The 15,428-nt window shown below is 41.5% G+C and overlaps 1 protein-coding gene across 21 annotated transcripts in view; it reads right to left on the bottom strand.

The window, feature by feature from the left end:
- BAZ2B (bromodomain adjacent to zinc finger domain 2B) overlaps positions 1-15,428 on the bottom strand; it is a 441,294-nt gene that overhangs the window by 10,695 nt on the left and 415,171 nt on the right. For 16 of the 21 annotated variants that reach the window (XM_073634089.1, XM_073634092.1, XM_073634081.1 and 13 more), the window contains 6 exons: positions 14,704-15,359; positions 12,152-12,428; positions 9,909-10,064; positions 9,585-9,742; positions 1,245-1,558; positions 152-287 (listed from right to left, as the gene is read on the bottom strand). In XM_073634089.1, coding sequence (XP_073490190.1) covers positions 152-287; positions 1,245-1,558; positions 9,585-9,742; positions 9,909-10,064; positions 12,152-12,428; positions 14,704-15,359 — 1,697 coding nt within the window. The remainder of the gene's footprint in view (positions 1-151; positions 288-1,244; positions 1,559-9,584; positions 9,743-9,908; positions 10,065-12,151; positions 12,429-14,703; positions 15,360-15,428) is intronic. The other 5 variants (XM_073634094.1, XM_073634099.1, XM_073634100.1 and 2 more) reach the window with 1 other exon arrangement.

Below are 15,428 nucleotides of genomic sequence, written 5' to 3'. Positions count from 1 at the left end.
ATAAATAACCCCCTGTGTGTTGCATCATAATTTTTTAATTGATATTTTAGTTTGTGATGAATTCTTTATTTTTGATCAATCCTGCCTACATTCAGACAGATTAGAAGATCTGTACTAACATGCATGAACATCAAAACATAGGACAACGTACAACTTTCATGATGGATTTCTCCCATGCAATAGATTTCTGCAGTTGCTGAATGCAGAGTGATACTTGTGCAGCGCTGCGTGCTTCCGACAGTGCTTTCCTCCAGATCTTCAGACCTGGGGCGATATCATCCTCCGCCCTGCAGTGTAACAGTGTAAGAATACGCTCAGTAATTGACCCGAATCAAACATAACTCAAAATCACACTAAACAGCCAAGCAGTGACAATACAGGGGTAAACAGCCAGTATGTACAAAGTTAAAGCAAAATTACTGAATTAAGAGCACAGAGAGCCTGACTATCAAAGTGGCTGAAAAAAAAGAACTGTCTGTGTGTCCCTGGCATCCAATCATACTCCAACAGTTGATCCAACTGTCGCTTTCCAGTACACATTTAAATCTTATTTTCTATATTGCACCACAGACAATTCTTGAGAAAACAAGTCACATTTGGGCTTATACAAGAATATGAATATTCATTAATTAAACTGTTATAACACATTTATATCTGCCCCCTTTTTTCAGCTTTACCTACTTTGCCTGAGCCGGACTCTTCAGCTTGAGCTCCAGGGGTAAGAAGTGACCTGATATTAAAGAATTAGTGCCCTGTCAACTGTCTGACCTCACACACCATCACCCAGCTTCTGAGTTTGCAAAACATCCAATAAAGAGCCCCTTACTTGTTGACATGCCTATACAGTGACCCATCTTCCCTGCTGGAGTCAAGTAAGTAAACCCAAATAAGGGGACAGGTAAGTGTAAGCAAATATTACAATTTAAGACTGAATATTCAGATTCTCCCATAAGCTTATTGGTGGCCAGTTCTCTTTTAGACACTTTGATGAATGGGGCCCAGATTGAATAGGAGTCTTGCAGCTTAGCCACAGTCAGTTTCAACTTCAGGTTAGATATTTAGAACAGCTTTTCAGGATTGCTGACATACAGAACACAGATTATTGTACAGAAGCACCATGCAGGATAACATGACCTGTAAAAAGACACACAGGAAGCTACAGAGAGCAACAGGCAAAAGATAACAGGCTCCACTGAGCAAAGAAGCACAATGATTGGTTATATATATTAATGTCAATGACCTACCCGTCACCATCACCACTAATAGATGGTGCAGGAGCAGGGACAGTAACTGTGCCCACATTATCCAGTTTGATCTGAATGGTGGTACTTAAGGGGCTCTTCAGATACCTTCTTTCAATGTTCCTCTCCAAGTCAGTCAGCCTGGTTACTGCTATATCTAGAGGGTTGTCGCTCCTCCGTTCTACAGCACATGGATTGCCTTCTCCTTCTGCTGGATGCTGTTCGCCATCATTATCTATGTGCCTTTTAGTAACTGACTTATGTTGATGATAAACCAAGTCTTCTCTCTCGGAGGCAAGCTCTGGACATATCCAGCCCTAAGCAGCAAGAGAATTGTTAGAATGTCATTCACAGTACATGCTTTTAATATATGACCATGTCTTTAAAAACATTGCATTGATTTAGGCTGGGTTCACACCTATATAAATTGGATGCGGCTTACACTGTTTTTTTTACACATTTTAAAATCTGTTCATTTGAATAAGGCTGGTTCACATATGTGCGTTGCATTCGCACTCTGCATTGCCCAAAAAACGTGTGTGTTTTCTGGGCATTGCGGTGCGAATTACAGGCTTACAATTTTCTATGGGAATGCATCTGATTTGCAGATGCATTCCGTTGTGAACAATAATTCTCTCCCCCTCTTCACTATATTTCCCCTCTTCCTGCTCAGCTGATCCGCAGATACAATGGAGAGGAATCGCTGAACAGCTGCTTTTTCTCTTCGCAGAGAAAACGGAGCTGGAATTCGCACTGCACATGTGTGAATCCAGCCTAACTGTTTAAGAAAAAAAAAAAAACAGATCTACTTTTACCTTATTGACACTTTCAAAGCCCAGAGGGGGGCATCCTATTGGTTTAAACACCAAATGAGGCACCAAAATAATTTGTTTTGGACACTAGATTAAAGGATATGCCATTTAGTCTATATATTTTTCAAGCACACCATATCAGTGGAGGAATGGAAAAATAACACATTGGGGGTTATTCACTAAAGGAAAATCCACTTTGCACTGCAAGTGCACTTGGAAGTAAAGTCACTGTAGATCCGAGGGGGACATGCAAGGAAAATAAAAAACAGCATTTTAGCTTGCACATGATTGGAGGAAGGTGGCCTGGTCTGATGAATTCAGGAATGGTTTAAAGGAACACAACAACGAGTCTGAGGTGTTGACATGGCCTCCAAGTCCTCCAGATCTTAATCCAATCAAACATCTGTGGGATGTGCTGGAAAAACAAGACCGATCCATGGAGGCCCCAGCTCACAACTAACAGGGCTTAAGGATCTGCTACTGCCAGATACCACAGAATTTCTTCAGAGGTCTAGTGTCCATACCTTAATGGGTTAAATGGGTTATGGTGGGTGGTCATAATGTTATGTCTGAACGGTGTACAAGTATGCCTGCATGACAGCGAGGTACAAGGTACAAAAACCTTTGCATGCTGGAAACATGTGAAGGTAATTGTACCTGGAGTTGGGCTTTAAAGCCGAACATATACAGGTATACAGTAAAAAATGGCAGAATACTCTGCTGCTGTGTACACAAAGCTATTTGGTGCCTCTCAACCATCTCTTCCGGCTCAGATGTATACATCACAAATGTGTTCTGCAGCCCACAGAGATCCTTCCAATTGTGTGCTCAGACTTTGTTTTATTTATCATTGTTGGTCACAGAATTATTTTTGTACACATTTGTATTCTTACTTTTTAGGAATAGAATGGTTATAGATATGATGTTTGTGAGCGTGTAGAGGGTTTAGTAAGTGCAGGATGCCAGGAAGAGTGGGGAGGGTAGGAGGTAAATGTCCCATGTTTACTGACCCCTAAGGCTGGGTTCACCCTATCTTCACACGCGGCTTACAGCAGGGGTCCGGTGTGTTCTTGTTCACCATTTCAGGTCCGATTTCAACCCAAATGTTTGAATTCGTACCTGAAATGGACCAAAAGACGCACAGGGCTCCTGTGCAAATTGCACTTGAGCCGCTGTGGAGATATGTGAACCAGCTCCATAGAGAGCCGGTCATAATCTCCTGCTGTGCGAACCCAGCCTTACCTAGGATTCTCATTCATAAAATCATGAGAATATTATGTATTCTTACTACTGTCTTTGTGGGCAATGGGCAAAGATAATAAAAATGTTTTTCCATTAGTAAATGCAAGCTTCATTCACAAATGCTTATGTAAATGTAAAAGTTGTAGCATGGAAAAAAGTCTTCAAACTTAAAAGTCATCTGCATTTTAAGCTGGGCGTACACTGATAGAAATTCACCCAGCACAGTAGGTACCCGTACCAGACAAATTTTCATCAGTGTGTGGCCATCCCCACTCAACAGAAGTCAATTGCTTGATTAACTGCTATCAAAGGTACATGTTGAAAAACTTTGCTTGATTAGTGTATCCTGGCATCTGCGGGTGCAGAATACAATGTCCTGGCGGGTGGATTCCTTCACCCAACTCGTTTGTGTGGATGGAGGAATCAGTTTTCTTTCCTTCAGCCTACTGTTCGAAGTAAAAGCAAACTAACAATGTATGGCCAGATTAAGGGAACAAGCCACATGAAAAGTGTATAGAATGAGTGCATCAGGATTCACCAATATGGTTATTCTCCTTTATCGTCCAGTCGTCGGTGTAGCGTCACATATGGCGACCCATCTCATTTGGCTACAGAAGTGACGATCCGCTGAGAAATTTCCCACTGCGCATGTGTAACTTGCCGATATGCGTTCCAAAAGTTTTTATGACAATACGGAGCAGTGAAACCGTGAGATAATGTCACGGAAGTGACGTTACAGACAAGCTCTTCTTCTGTATAATTATTCATTGTACGACACCACTTTGCAATAGGGCCCCTCGCGGGCTCGCTTCGCTCGTCACGCTTCGGGCATGGCCTCGCTTCGCTCGGCATAATTATATTCTAACTCTATGTCCACTTTGAAGGTGGAGCTTGAACCTGGACTTGGTGGTGGAGCCATATAATAACTGCGCAAGCGCAGTTCAACGTCAGTCACACTATCTGACGGTTTTAGTGTGCTGTTTTGTCGTAAAAGTGTTGGAACGCATATGGCGGTGTTGCGCATGCGCACTCCAGCAGGTAGCCAAATGTGATGGGTCGCCATATGTGACGCTACACCAGACATGGGCTCAACCAGTGACACAGCTACACTGCTGCTGTGTTGTGGAGAAAAGTGAGGTCATTCACCTGACTATTCTATCTGGCACGGATGTCTGGATTATTAAACTGGCTTAAAATAATTACAAATCTTTTGACAGGTTAAACAGTTAACATGTTCATATTTAATTGCCTAGACTTCAACCTTATTGTTATTTATGAGTAATAGGGTGCTGGATGAATTAAGGTCCACAATACAAAGACTAGCACAAATATTCAATGGGGGTTATTTATGAAAGGCAAATCCACTTTGCACTACAAGTGCAAAGTGCACTTGAAATTGCACTGAAAGTGCACTTGGAAGTGCAGTCGTTGTAAATCTGAGGGGTAGATCCGAAATGAGGGGAAGCTCTGCTGATTTTATTATCCAATCATGTGCAAGCTAAAATGCTGTTTTTTATTTTCCTTGCATTTCCCCCTCGGATCTAGAGCGACTTCCAAGTGCACTTTGAGTGCAATTTCAAGTGCACTTTGCACTTGTAGTTTGCACTTGTAGTGCAAAGTAGATTTGCCTTTAGTAAATAATCCCCATTGTGATGGGCAGCTCTGTTTTTTTCTTTGAGAAGCATGGTGCCCACGTGGTAGCCCAATGCAGTGATTCATTTATGTGTTTCTTTAGAATTGTTTAATACTTCTTATGAAGGGAGGGGTAAAAATCTTTACAAAAAACATTCTTATTAAACCTTATCAGGGTAAAAGAAAATCCAAAAGGAAGATGCCCTGCAATAGAAGAGCTGTTATGCCGCGTACACACGAGCAGACTTTTCGACCGGACTAGTCCAACAGACAATTCGACCGTGTGTGGGCTTCACTGGACCTGCAGCGGAATTTTTCAGTCTAAAATCTGACGGACTTTAAATTTGGAACATGTTTCAAATCTTTCCGAAAAGTCGAAAAGTCTGCTGGTCTGTATGCCAGTCCGACGGACGAAAACCAACGCTAGGGCAGCTATTGGCTACTGGCTATCAACTTCCTTATTTTAGTCCGGTCGTACGTCATCACGTACGAATCCGTCGGACTTTGGTGTGATCGTGTGTAGGCAAGTCTGTTCATTGGGAAAGTCCGCCGGAAGTCCATCAGATAGACCGTCGGACCAGTCTGGTCGAAAAGTCCGCTCATGTGTACGCGGCATTATACTCACCTTTATGGAGCCTGGTTCAAGTGCTGCAGTGTCTGTTAGTCTCTTCAGCGTTAAACAATTTCAGGAGTGTCAGATTCTTCTGCCCCCTTGCCATGTGCCATTGTTCCATCCTGCATCCCCTAGATTAGCGGTCTCCAACCAGTGGTCCATGAAGAAAATTTTGGTGGTCCCCAGGGGTTCTGCCGCAAATCAACATTGTGGCGGATATATACCGCCCAATGTTGTTTCCAGTGTTGTTCTCAATGTGCTTGTGTGCTAACAGTCTAATACTGCCAGCGTGCATTGATACTCGATGCCTCCTCTGTATTTCTGACTCTTGTGATCTCAGAGGGAGGCATCAGGAGTAGTGCAGAGAGTGGAAGGTGAAGAAGGAAGGGACTTCCAATGGCTGCGCTGATCACAAACTGTGGGAGGGAGCACGGAGCTCGATCACATGGCTAGATAAGGAGGTGAGATCCAATGATGAGTCTGTGTGAGGGAGCCGTGTGATGCAGAGTGCGGGGGGGGGGGGGGGGTGTACAAGTCATTTAAAATTCATGCTAGTGGTCCGAATTGTCCAAAATTGTGAGTTTAGTGGTCCATGAGATGTGAAAGGTTGCCGACCACTGCCCCAGATCCCTACTGCGTCCTGTAATATCGTAGAGTTTGGTGGATTTAGCCACTGCAGTATGTATGGCAGGGAACACAGGCATCTGATATTCCTGGAAGCAATGAATGCTAAAGAGATTGATGTAGGCTTTAGTACTCCAACAGAGAGAAAGTGGGAGACACAGGATACAAAGCTAAGTTATAGCCACAAGCTGATCAACACAACTGCAAAATATAAAGTAAGATCCTTTTTTAAATCTGCCTAAAAACAATGCCAGGCGGGTACAAAAACATGCTTCAGAGGAGTGCATTTAATAAAGGATCTTGTTTAATATTCTCTGGTTTGCTGATCAACGTGTGGCTTTATACTTGGAAACATAGAGGAGCACAAAACTCATGCTCCCTGGATTAATCTCCAACAGGAACATATGGAGAGTGGGATGGTTTGGACATTTTTCAAAACTATGTTATGTCTACATTTCGCTGTATAGTATATAACCTATTGAAATACACTGAAAACCATAAGGGTATAACTTTTAGACGAAAAGTTACTATTTATTATTAAAACAGATTAAAAATGTTGCCTCAGCAGTACCCCCTGGGAAAAATAAACTGAATCAATGTGTATATATCAGACCAATCTTGAAGGAAAATATCCCTGGTGTTGACCACCTTGTCAGAAATCTGTACACAACTCAAAGTTTGCTGAACGATCGCATAATTTGTAACGGCTCTGTTATGAAATCCAACAAGTTATGTTATATTATGTTGCCAATTCACACTTGGTAAAGTACTTTCTGTATCTATGTGTATCAGTTTCTGACAATGAAAACTGGTTTTGGCAATTATGGGAAGATTTTCATTCAGGATGGATCTGATATCTACACATTAATTTAGATTGCATTCCCCCAAAGCAAATATTTTTTTAATATGTGTTAATGTTTTTTGTTTGAAAAATGATTACTGTATCAAGACAGAGTGGTACTGTGGACACTAATAGATACAAGGAGCCACGTCCCATTGAGATTGGAAGTAATTAGATAAAGAGGGCTTGGACTTTTTAGGCACAACAAAACAAAAATTATAAAAATATAAATGTATTAATAATGACAGAACATATATAAAACCACACTGATAAAATAGACCAATGAGGAAAGTATAAAGCTAAATATAACCGACTTATAGCTACATGGAATCTACCAACAGAAGAATTTGTTGTATAATAACGGTGAATCCAGGAGTGTGGTTATATTGCAGTGAAGTAATATCTTGCTCTACATGTTACGCGCCTTGTACTTCTTCAGGAGCATTTGAATAATATATAATGTAAAGCATAAACTCACATCTAAAAACCACATGCACTTTGTGTGTCACTGCAGAGACGGCTTTACGTTCCTGAGGGATTCTCTGGTTATATTTAGCTTTATACTTTCCTCATTGGTCTATTTGATCAGTGTGGTTTTATATATGTTCTGTCGTTATTTGTAAATAAATTTATATTTTTGTAATTTTTGTTTTGTTGTGCCTAAAAAGTCCAAGCGCTATTTATCTAATTACTTCCAATGTTTTTTTTGTTTGTATATCCATACTTTGACAGTTTTCATTATATTTCCAAAGGTATTTACTACACAGTGAAATGCAGACATAATATAATTCTGAGTCTTTGGTAGCCCCCATATTGAGGTGTTTTTTTGGAGGAAATTTGGATGCTTTGACTACAATTTCAGTTAGTCACTTTTATTTGGTTTTTTATAGCTTCTATTGCAGAGCACCTTCCCACTTCAGTACCAGGCACTTAGACACCTTCCTGCCCAAGCCAATTTTCAGCTTTCAGCACTGTTGCAATTTGAATGACAATTGCGCGGTCATACAACACAGTAACCAAACAAATTTTTTATCATTTTGTTCTCACAAATAGAGCTTTCTTTTGGTGGTATTTGATCACTTCTGCGATTTTTATTTTTTGTGCAACAAATAAAAAAATACAGAAATTTTTTTTAAAAAACAAGTTTTTCTTTGTTTCTGTTAAAATGTTTGTAAATAAGTATGTTTTCTTCTTCAATAATGGGCACTGATATGGCTGCACTGACGGGCACTGATAAGGTGGCACTTATGGGCACCGATGAGGTGGCACCAATGAGGTGGCACTGATGGGCACTGATAGGTAGCACTGATGGGCACTGATAGGTGGCACTGATGGGCACTCGTAGGCGGCACTGATGGGTACTTATGGGTGGGACTGATGGGTACTTATAGGTGGCACTGATAGGTGGCATGGATGGGCTCTGATGGGCACTGATAGGTGGGCACAGATGGGCACTGATGGGTGGCACTGATGACACTGATGGGTGGCATTGCTGGGCATTACTAATGTCATTTGTTACATAATGGTGCCAGTCAGTGCCCATTTGTGGGCACTAATTGGCACAGATTGAGCATTCATTTGCACATGTGGATGGCCATGGGTTACATACCTGGCCATCCACATGTTGCCCCCTTCCCTGGTGGTCCTGGCGGCTTCCCTGGTGGTCTAGTGTGGGCATCCGCGGGGGGGGGGGGGGGGCTGCGCTGCTAAACAATCAGCACAGACCCCCCCTGTTAGGAGAGCCGCCAATTGGCTCTTCTCTACTCGCGTCTGTCAGACGCGAGTGAGGAAAAGCCGATCAATGGCTTTTCCTGTTTACATCGTGATCAGCCGTGATTGGACACGGCTGATCACGTGGTAAAGAGCCTCCGACGTCAGACTGACACGCCGCACCACCGATCGCCGCGATGCGCGCCCCCACGGGGGCGAGGTGGCTGTTATCCTGCAGGGTGTTATATGACGCCCAGTCAGGATAACTGAACCACCGCCCGGCCGTCATTTTGCTATAGGCCAGGCGGGAAGTGGTTAAGGCTGGGTTCACACCTAATACCGATGCAGCTCCCAGCAGGGGTCCTGTGCATCCCTGTTCACCGTTTCAGGTCTGATTTCAGCCCGAATTTTTGACTGAATTCCGACCTGAAACGTACCAGAAGACGCAATAGCAGGAGATTTTGACCGGATCTCTATGGAGCCGGTTCACATATCTCCGCTGCGGCTCCGGTGGAAATTTGTACAGGAGCCCTGTGCATCTTTTGGTCCCAATTCAGCCAAAAATTCGGACCTGAAACAGTGAACCAGGACGCACCGGACCCCTGCTGGGAGCCGCATGCGGCGATGGTGTGAACCCAGCCTTAGTGTTTTCCTTCACCATTAAAAAAAAAGTTTATCTGAAAATGATGTGAAATAGACTTGGCTTTGGTATTGTTGTTCTTCTGGATTCACACAGCAAGCTGAATGAGGCACCAGAAGAGGAAACTGAACTTTTTCTTACAATTAGGTCTGAATAATATAGCTGCCTGGAATATGTGACATGGCTTTTTAAATGAAGTCAATCATAACGACGCAACACTCTTTATTACCTTTACTTGTAAACTAGCAGAAGCCACTCGTCTCTCCAGATCTTCCACCTGCTGGAGAATGGCAATGTCAATCTCCATCTCATGGTCTTCCACACACCAATTCTCCACCACATCTCGTGTCAGCTCACATTTGTCACGTCCTTTCACATCTATGATGGCTACAGGAGAAGAAACAATTACATACAACAGAAAAGCAAAGACCCCTAATTTTATCTTCAAGGTCTATCTATCTATGACTTTATTTTTAGGATGTCTGTAAATTTCCGCACATGCAGATTATGAGGATGTTTTAGCCAGCAGTTCATTTGTCAGCAAGACACTTACGGTCTCTGTTTTTCAGGCAAGCTTGGGTGATGTAGTCTAAGTGCTTCTGAATTTGCTTCTGTAAAGACTTTTCCCTTATTCCTCTGAGATTAAGCACCTTCAATAAAGATTTGAGATCTTCCAGATCTGTGATTCTCCACCAGCCAAACTGCATTTCTGTCAGTAAAAGCATGACCACATGTAAAATATTCATGAGATTATTTCATTTTTGATGTGCTTTATTTCTCTCAAAGCATTTTTTTATGTATTGATAAAGCTGATATCCAAACAGATATAAAACAAACACAGTTTAGTTCAATGACTTATCCTTTAAAATATGTTTTTTACTTAGAACTAGCATAAGCATCCAGATTGTCTTGATAATAACATTCTGTAATCCTCTGCACAGCAACATACAGATTGGGATAGGTCAGCACTCCCAGCTATTCAGGGCTGTGTTGCACCACACAGTGCTGCCAGTCTAACAAACCAAACATGCTTACAGGAGGGCAGAACACATGGATGAACTCCTGATCTCCTCCTGATCAGGTTGTATTGCCAATTGCAGTGTAGGCTGACAAATCCAGCCCCTGAAATTATTATTGGATATTTACTGCTGAAAATAAAGGCTTTTATGGCAAAAAGCCATGCACTGAGCAATGAAGTATTTACAACCACGTCACTAATGAGACCCATTTGCATCACAGAACAACATACATGCAGAGCAAAGAAATAATTAAAGCTAGAATGAACCCACCAATTGACCTGTTTCCGAAAACAGTTACTTTCAATGCATGCCTTGTATGCTAAGTCGTATTTTATAGGGGATCCTTAAGGCAAAACTCTAGACAAAAATAACTTAAAATGAATAGCCCTTAAAAAAATAAATAAAAACAGCTTTTGCTGCAGCAGGCACTTTCTATTCAGAGATTTCCCCCATGGCACATTTTCTGCCTCTACATCCCCTCTGATGGACAGCATCATTCAACCGACTTCCTCTTGGACCAGGTTGTCCTGGACCCCCCCCCCCCCCCCAGCCTGTGATTGGACAGTGAAAGGGAAAGAAGCATAGAGAACTTCATCTTTCTGTCACTCTGCTTTATCTTCCTATCAGCATGCTTTCTGTCAGCATATGAACTGACTGTCTCATTGTACCAATGAGTCCACATTTGAAATATGTCTAAAAATAGAAGGCTTGTTTGTATAAGAAAAGCATGGCAGAGGTTCCAGGCATGATTTGAGCTGCATTTCTACAAACGGAGGATTTGGGGATTTGGTCAGAATAAATCTTCGCCTCAATGCCAAAAATACAGGCAGATATTTTCCCATCAAACAATACCATCATGGAGGCATTTGATTAGTCCAACGTTCATTTTTCGGCAGGACGACGACCATACATACAAACATACTGCCATAAAGAAGTAATAAAGAAATATCAAAATAAGAACAAGGAAGTCTGGAAGAGATGGTATAGCTCCCTAGGAGCCCTGACCTCAACATAATTGAATATGTTTGGGATTACATGAAGAAACAGAAGCAGGTAAGACAGCTTAAAATGGTAATAAACCAAAAAGCAAACATTTATTATATTGCAACGCACCAATTCTTAGATACGATGGCTGCATTCATTTTCTTTTTTAGGCTTTCTTTCTAGTATTTTCATCTGGTGATCCAGACAGCAGGTCTGTACTTTTTCAAATGTACAAGCTTTCTAGCAGATCAGTTTGCATGGATAAGACAAACCATTTACCACAGACAGGGGTGCTTAAAAAGAAAAACTGATTATAATGTATAAGCTTGAGTTTGGCGTCTAATTGTTAGTGTATTTAAATCTGCTAATACATTTAACATTTAACACCCAGACTGACAGTGCTGCTGCCTTCTGTGCCTCCAGTGCTCATTCATCCAAAAGTGTGTCTCACTAATACAGGAGGTGTGTTACTGGCCAGATCACCAGAAAACAAATGGAAAAAAAGCCAAAAAAAAAAAGAAAACTGATGCAGCCTCCACATCTAATGATTGGTAAGCTGCAATATAAAACATTTTTGGTTTCGGGTTTATTAATGCTTTAAATCCTGCGGTTGGTTCTCCCATGTTTGGAACAACCTATCTGCACAGTTCCTAAAAAATATTTTGCAAGTGTATGAATTTAATGCTGTTTTAAATGCAAAAGGTGGACACGTCAATAATTGATTTTATTTAGCTTTTTTTATTTTTATGGATATGTTATTTTGAGGACTGAGTACAACTAAATTAGTCCTTACCATCTGGTATTGGTCTAGGGCTGGGGAAATCCATTTGTTTTGGTAATTCCACAGCCGGTAATGGGGTACCGTTGGATTTGTCACTCTGTTGCACAGGGGATTCACTTTTGCTCATTTGAGCATTTGGAGTGAGGAAAGTTGGGCCGTTTCCTTCAGGTAATCCTGATAGCCCAAGCCCGAGCCCCGGCATGGGTGGAGAAAACTGAAGATTTGTTGGAACGACAGGTGAAGGCCACCCACAAAACTGCAGTCCCATCATCGGTAAACCAGGCTTCATCTAGATAGAGCAATGAATATTAATGTCAACGTATTATTAAACTTGTTCATCATCTATCCCATGTACAGCAACTATTTTATAGACTCCACATTTAGGATTTCACTAAACCTCTCATCACATTAAGTCAAAGCTGTCTGCTTTCTGGTAAATTGGAGTCTTCTAGCAGGGTAGAATCATAAAAACATTTATTTGATGCAGTAAAAGCTCTACATTAGGATGTGAAAAAACATGAATAGTTTTTTAATGGATAAAGATAGATGTATCATCCCTAATCCTATTAATAACAGTAAAGTCAAAGAAAAAGAACTTAGCAAGCCTCTTTCTCTGAGAATTATAGTATTTTATTTATGCACAGACATGAAATGAAAAGAAATTTTGTAGCAGTACATTTCGTGGTTGACAGAGGGAGCCACTCCATGCCTCAATCTAACATTTCGGTTGAATGGATTTTTTGTATCATCAAGAATACTGATTCTTGGAGATGTATTAGGTCTTTATTCCCTCTAGACCTTCCAGAAAAATAGAAAATGCCTTTGCTGTTCAGTATATAGCATGCATACGGTATCACCAGTCTAAGATCAGCAAATAATTTGCTGGTAAAAAATGCATTGTAGGTGACCATAAAGTAGACTGAAGCTGCGATCACATATGCTGAGGCCGTGGGTCACAGCATGGTGCCCGGTGCTTCCCTGTTTACCGATTCAGGTGCAAATTTTTGCCTGAATTCTCACCTGAATTGGAAACAAAGATGCACAGGACCTTATTTAAACACTTAAGGACCAAGCCTCTTTTTTAGATTTGTTGTTTACAAGTTAAAAGCAAGTTTTTTTGCTAGAAAATTACTTAAAACCCCTAAACATTATACTTGTTTTCTAACACCCTAGAGAATACTTTCTGTTGCACTGTATTTGCGCAGCAGTCTTACAACCGCACTTTTTTGGGAAAAAATACACTTTTTTGAATTAAAAAATAAGACAGCAATAAAGTTAGCCCAATTTTTTTTATATTGTGAAAGATAATGTTACGCCGAGTAAATTGATACCCAACATGCCACGCTTCAAAATTGTGCCCGCTCGTGGAATGGCGACAAACTTTTATCCTTAAAAATCTCCATAGGCGATGTTTAAAAAATTCTACAGGTTGCATGTTTTGAGTTACAGAGGAGGTCTAGGGCTAGAATTATTGCTCTTGCTCTACCGATCGTGGCATTACCTCACATGTGTGGTTTGAACACCGTTTTCGTATGCGTTCGTTTGTGCACGCAAGCTCGGCGCAACGGGGCGCATTTAAATTTTTAATTTTTTGTATTTCTTTTACCTTTTATTTTTACACTGTTTTTTTTTTAAAAATGTGTCACTTTTATTCCTATTACAGGGAATGTAAACATCCCTTGTAATAGAAAAAAAGCATGACAGGACCTCTTAAATATGAGATCTGGGGTCAAAAAGACCTCAGATCTCATATTTACACTAAAATGCAATTAAAAAAAAAAAAAATTGTCATTTAAAAAAAGAGTTTAAAAAATGGCCCTTTTTGACGTCGCTTCCGCCCTGCAATGTCATGGAGATGGGTGGGGGCCATCTTCCCCTCACTCATCTCCATACCCAGGATGTGAAAGGATCTGATCACCTCCGCCGCTGCTGTGGCGGAGGGCACCGGAGCACAGCGGGAGGGGGGCCACCGATAAAAGTGATCTTGCGGCGAATCTTGAAGCAGACCACCGGCCGAACAAGAGGATACTGGGGCTAGCTGCTGCCATAAAAACTATATCCTTCTTCAAAGTCAGGAGGTATATCGGCGTGCGGCGGTCTGGAAGTGGTTAAATGCAGGCCGCCCCCGAGCTGTGTGAACCGACTCCATTGAGAGCTCTCAGGTGCGAATTTAGGCAAAAATTCTGACCTGATTTGCACCTGAATCGGTAAACAGGGAAGCACCGGATAGCATGCTGTGACCCGCGACTGCAGCATATGTGAACGCAGCTTCAGTGTACTTTTTGATCACCTACAATGCATTTTTACCAGCAAATTATTTGCTGATCTCAGACTGGTGATACTACATGCATGCTATATACTGAACAGCAAAGGCATTTTCTATTTTTCTGGAAGGTCTAGAGGGAATACAATTCCAAGAATCAGTATTCTAGAAATCCGCATTCAATTCGCATATGTGTGAACCTGTCCTGAATCTTTTGTGGTTTTGTGGTCTTGAAGTATAAATCAATATATATTACAGAATGTTATAACTTTTACAAAAGTCTTCCTTCTTGGCTACTCACCTGAAGTGGGGAAATTGAGAAGGAACTGTGTCCCATTGAGCTTTGTGTACAGGAGGAGTTCATGATGGGGGATGGCACAGGAGAAGGAGACTGAGAATGATGACATAATTGACTGGTTGAAGCTACTGAGGCGGAGGATTCTATGTGAGTTATTGACGTGTCATCACAGGGTGTCCGAGGAAGGAGGCTGAACCACTGCCTGCTCCTGTCTGTTAGAGTTTTTAGCAGCTGTTCATTGGGAATTACTGGAGAATTATAAAACTTGCCAGACCCGCTGATCACAGGACTAAATGGGTTCAAGTCTGTCTTTTCAGGATTGCATTGGGATGTGCTGGCCTGCAAAGAGATTGGAGTGCTCCGGGTTGTATTTTGAAAGGGGACAGAACAGCCATTTGGTGAAATACTTGGCTTTGGGGGCACAAAGTCCATTTCCGGGGGCATTTTCGCTACTTCTAACAGTTTGCTCAGTTTGGAGAAGGATCCAGGTTTCTGGAGGAACAAGTTGGTGCTGTCTTTATCCTTCAGACATTTCTGCTCCCCAGGACTAGAATTCAGGCAGTTTGGCTTCTCATCAAGGCCATCAAGGTTCTCTTCTTTTATCTCAACATTTTCAGCCTGTCGATGCCTTTCTCTTTCTTTCGCCATTTCCTCTGGTGCTACATAACAATAAATACAAGCAATTTACAAATAATACATTATTTTTTTATATTTAAAGATGAACTCCA

This window comes from Aquarana catesbeiana, linkage group LG06, assembly GCF_042186555.1.
Source record: "Aquarana catesbeiana isolate 2022-GZ linkage group LG06, ASM4218655v1, whole genome shotgun sequence".
Lineage (NCBI taxonomy): Eukaryota > Metazoa > Chordata > Amphibia > Anura > Ranidae > Aquarana > Aquarana catesbeiana.
This window is presented reverse-complemented; position numbering and strand designations above follow the sequence as displayed.